The sequence below is a fragment of the Helianthus annuus genome, chromosome 8 (genome assembly GCF_002127325.2).
Source record: "Helianthus annuus cultivar XRQ/B chromosome 8, HanXRQr2.0-SUNRISE, whole genome shotgun sequence".
Lineage (NCBI taxonomy): Eukaryota > Viridiplantae > Streptophyta > Magnoliopsida > Asterales > Asteraceae > Helianthus > Helianthus annuus.
The window spans coordinates 121940727-121945624 of NC_035440.2; the positions used below are offsets into that span (position 1 = coordinate 121940727).

The following is a 4898-nucleotide window of genomic DNA, read 5'->3' on the forward strand; positions in this document are numbered from 1 at the left end:
TTGTTGGGTTTGGTTAATGGGCTAAAACTTAGTGGGCTAACTAGTTAGGAATTATAAGTGGGTAAAGGTATGGGTATTTGGGTTTAGTTAGTTAGGTATTAAAAGTTATATAATTTAGGTAGTATTTTTTTTAAAATAGAAGTTTACTAAAAAAATATAAAATATAAATTGATAACACTTTTTACCTAAGGGGTGCGGACGAAAAATTTCAAGGGTGCGGTCGAAAAATTCCAAGGGGTGCGGACGAAAAATTCCAAGGGTGCGGACGGGATTTTCGACGGAAATTAGCACTAATTTTTTTTCCCCGGGGGTGCGCCCGCCCACCTTAAGGTGGGCTTGGGTCCGCTCCTGGATATGACATATTAATGAAATACAAACAATCTCAATATATACGAAACATTTACTTTTATCAAGTAACAATATATAGAAACACGAAGTGCAACTTAAGCAATAGGAGTTGCTGAAACTAGTATAGGACGCTTCTTATGAACAGTAAGACCACTCGTCTCGCTCATATCCAAGACATGATCTTTCTCCATCACGACCAAATCAAACTTATACACCAAATTAGCCAAAACAAGTTGATTAATAATCATTGCAAATTGAATAGCTGGACACCCTCTTCGTCCAGCACCGAATGGTATCAACTCGAAATGAAACCCTTTATAGTCGATAGGATTGTTCAAGAATCTCTCTGGTCTAAACTCCTCGGACGCTTCCCACTTTGAAGGGTCTCTTGATATCGCCCATGCATTGATGATAACTTGTGTGCCGGATGGGATGTCATAGCCGAGTAGTTCGACGTCTTGTGTTGATTCACGAGGAACAAGTAGTGGAATTGGAGTGTGTAGTCGTAGGGTTTCTTTAAGAACTGCTTTTAGGTAGACCATTTTTTCTAGTTGGTCTTCGGTAATCATTGATCTTCCTTGGCCTATTTTTAGTGCTTCTTGTTGCAGTTCTTTCATTGCTTGTGGGTGTCTTAATAGCTCGCAGAGTGTCCACTCTAGGCTTGTGAAAGTAGTATCAGTTCCAGCCATAAATATGTCCTACATGAAATTAGGAATTGATTATCATAGATACACATACAATAAGAAGGTTCAAGATTTAAACCATAGTTGTGGACAGTTCAAAGAAGTGTGGTAGAAAACATGTTTTGTTGCAAATGATGGTTTTTGTATGGTCATGAATTTATAGCAATCAGAAAGCTATTCGGGTATGACTTAAATACGAAACCTATCGAAAAAAAAAAAAGATGTTACCAATATGAGAGCCTTAATCATATCATCCTCAAGGGGAAAACCGGTCATGTTATCTCTTTGAATTTCTAATAAAACATCAACAAGATCTTCGCATTTAACATCAACCCGGTTCTTGTTTACATGTTCTTCTAGAACACCCTCTAAAAATTCATCAAATTCTTTAGCAACTTTATCAACTCTTCGCTCTAATCCACTTAGTTGATCGACCCACCTTAGAGACGGAATATAAGCCCCGACACTAAAACATCCTAATAACTCTAAAGCGCTTTTTAACAAGTTGTTAAACTTCCTCCCATCATACCTCCTACCCAAAGCCACCCTACATATTACGTTATTTGTAAGTGAAATAAGTAACTCGCTTATATTAACAACCGATTCATCAGATTTTTGAATCTTCTCCATCATAAGGGACATTTCCTCCTCTCTCACGTGTCGATATGACTGAACCCTTTTGTTGCTTAAAAGATGTATCACTGCAATGCTCTTTATCTGCCTCCAATACTCTCCATATGGTGCAAAAGCCATATCTTTGGAATCATAAAAAAGTCTACTAGGGATGCTTAAATTCGGCCTATTTGAAAATACTAAATCATGAGTTTTCATAACTTCTCGAGCTGCATCAACAGTGGAGACTACAAGTACTGGTATGCTACCAAGGCGAATCAACATGAGTGGACCATAAGTCTGAGCCATGGCATGAAAGGCACGATGCGGGCTCGAGCCTAGTTGGTGAAGGTTTCCAATTAACGGTAGTTTTCGTGGAGATGGTGGAAGGTTTTTGTGGGAATTTGAAGAAGAAAGATATGATTTCAAAAGAAATAAGGCAATAATGAAAGGAAGAGAAGAGAAGATAAAAACTTGCAAGGTGAAAGACATATTGATAGACTTGCTAAATCTAAAAAGAACCTTACAAGCATATGGTGTTATATATGTTGCATATTGCATACTTATATGAAGATCAACGTTTCACATGTGTGTAATTGAATGAACTTATTCTAGAAAGAACCTTACAAGCATATGGTGTTATATGTGTTGCATATTGCATACTTATATGAAGATCAACGTTTCACATGTGTGTAATTGAATGAACTTGACACTTTTATGCTTCTGGAAATCTAAATTTTTGCAATTGAATTCTTCGTGGTTTGATAATTATTTCGGACGATAAAGGGTCAGGCTATGCAATCCTCCCTTCAACTTTTATAGTTAATAGATATCATTAAAAAGTTTCAAAGTTTATTAATAAAGTAACCTTTATTCAGAACCTATTTTACATCTGGCTCCGTTGCCAATCACTAACATTAATGATCAATTGATCATTCTCAGGACTTGTAACACAAATTATAACTTTTATTTAAATTTAAAAAATAATACATTTTATTAAATAATATGTAGCATCAACCTCTTGGCATTATTCACATAGATTCCTTTGTGGTCCATTGTCTTTAAATTTGTCTCTTAAGCTGTCGTGTGGATGGTTTTCCATTTTCCATCGTAGACATCGCTTTCAGCCTTATCAATACTTGAACTCAACTATTGTTTGTTTTAGATCACTCGTGGTGTGGTGAACGATGTACGGATACCACATTGTTTCTCTTTTATATATCTATACTACATTATAATTATAATACATAGAAAGAGAAACCTCAAAAAAATAGTTTTACTTAATTTATAGAGTTTAAGTAACTAGAGTCACCACTTAGGGGACTATCCGAATAAAAAGTGAGCAAACCACAGGGAGTATACATGCTATTTTAGAAAGTTGAGGACTAAACGTGAAAAAATAGCAAACCACTAGACCATCAGGACAATAAACTTCAAAAGTTAAAAGTATTGCAATTTATTTTCCGCATAGAAGAAAAAACAAAATTTAAACTATAAAAAATGATATGCTGTGTATCTTCCGCATAGAAGAAAAAACAAAATATAAAGGGGGAACTTTGTAGAATATAGTAACTAAGTTTTAAAAGTGTTTTACTTAGGTTATTTAAGTTTCAAAAGTGTTTCAATCAGGTCACTCAACATTCATTTTTTATTAAAAGAGTAAAATGCCCGGATAATCCCTATGGTTTATCAAAATTTGATGTAGACTAGGAAATGGGATACGAAATCGGACCTGTTGATTCACACAGAATACCAGGAACAATTCTTCCAAAATTCGTTGATTCTTGTGGAATACCGAAAATTGGGGGTTTCACACTCAAGACACTTACAAGTGAATTGGGAGAAAAAAATGACTTTTCATAAAACTCAAAACTGATTATCTTCCTCCCTTACATTCATATAAATAACAACGTAAATTCAAAACGGGCCTCAAACACTTTGGCCAAAAGCTAGAACCAAATAAAAGTCCACGAAAAGTACTAAAAAACATAAAAATGTAAATAACTCATAGAAATAAGCGTTTTTGGGCCTGAACGTTGACCCAAACCACCTACGGTGTTTGTAGAAAGATGGGCTTCGTTCTCACGATCGTTTCGCCTGGTCGCACGCCCAAAACGGACACCTGTAGCCTAAGTTAGAGCCATTTTAGTGAAGCCCTTTTTGTCACGCGATCTTGGGCCTCCAAATACAAGATGGCCCACTCCTCCACACTTGGGCCCGCATCATTCCCCCCTGGATAGACAAAATTCGCCCTCGAATTACCAACAGGTTCATCATCAGAAGAATCACCATAATAAGGCACCAGATGCTTCACGTTAAACACATCAGAACAACGAATGTGACTTGGCAGCTTTAGACGATACGCATTCGGATTGATCTTCTCCACGATTTCAACTGGGCCAATCTTCTTGGCTGACAACTTATTGTATTCCCCAACTGTAAAACGATCTTTAGTCAAAACAGCCCAAACAAAATCACCTTCCTCGAACTCAACATGCCTACGCTTTTGATCAGCAGCTTGCTTATACTTCAGATTAGCTCGGGTCAAATGATCATACACACCATTATGAACTTCATGTAAACCCTCTACAAAATCTTGAACTTTCTTTGGGACAGATCCAGAAACAGAAAGAGACATCAAATCAAGTGGTCCCTGAGGCTTCGATGAGTAAACTATCTGAAATGGGCTATACCCGGTGCTCCGATTAACAGCATGATTATGAGCAAACTCAGCTTGACATAATTTTTGATCCCATGCCTTCACATGATCACCAACCAAACACCTCAGCAAATTCCCAAGTGACCGATTAACAACTTCAGTTTGGCCATCAGTTTGTGGGTGGTAAGCACTACCAAAGTTGAGTTGAGTATTTACCATCTTCCACAAACTACGCCAAAAATGACTTAGAAAGCGGGTATCCCGATCAGACACAATAGAAGAAGGTAGCCCATGCAAACGGTACACGTCCCGAAAAAAGAGTTGGGCCACATAAACAACATCAGTCGTCTTCTTGCAGGGAATAAAATGGACCATCTTAGAAAACCGATCAACAACAACAAAGATAGAATCATTACCCCTCTGAGTACGAGGTAACCCCAACACGAAATCCATACTAATATCAACCCATGGCTGTGAGGGAACTGGCAAAGGCATATAGAGACCCGCATTGGTAGCCGTCCCCTTTAAAACTTGACAAATACGGCACCTCTTCACATACCAATCCACCTCTTTCCTCATAGTAGGCCAATAATAAG

General features: G+C 37.4%; 1 protein-coding gene across 1 annotated transcript; it reads right to left on the reverse strand.

Annotated features, from left to right (window-relative positions):
• Positions 1 to 366: 366 nt before the first annotated feature.
• Positions 367 to 2276, reverse strand: LOC110908685 (3-beta-hydroxylase). The gene is made up of 2 exons (XM_022153650.2): positions 1260 to 2276; positions 367 to 1046 (listed from the first exon to the last, which is right to left on the reverse strand). The coding sequence occupies exons 1-2, from the start codon at positions 2202 to 2204 to the stop codon at positions 444 to 446; spliced, it is 1548 nt and encodes a 515-aa protein (XP_022009342.1). The 5' UTR covers positions 2205 to 2276; the 3' UTR covers positions 367 to 443.
• Positions 2277 to 4898: the final 2622 nt, after the last annotated feature.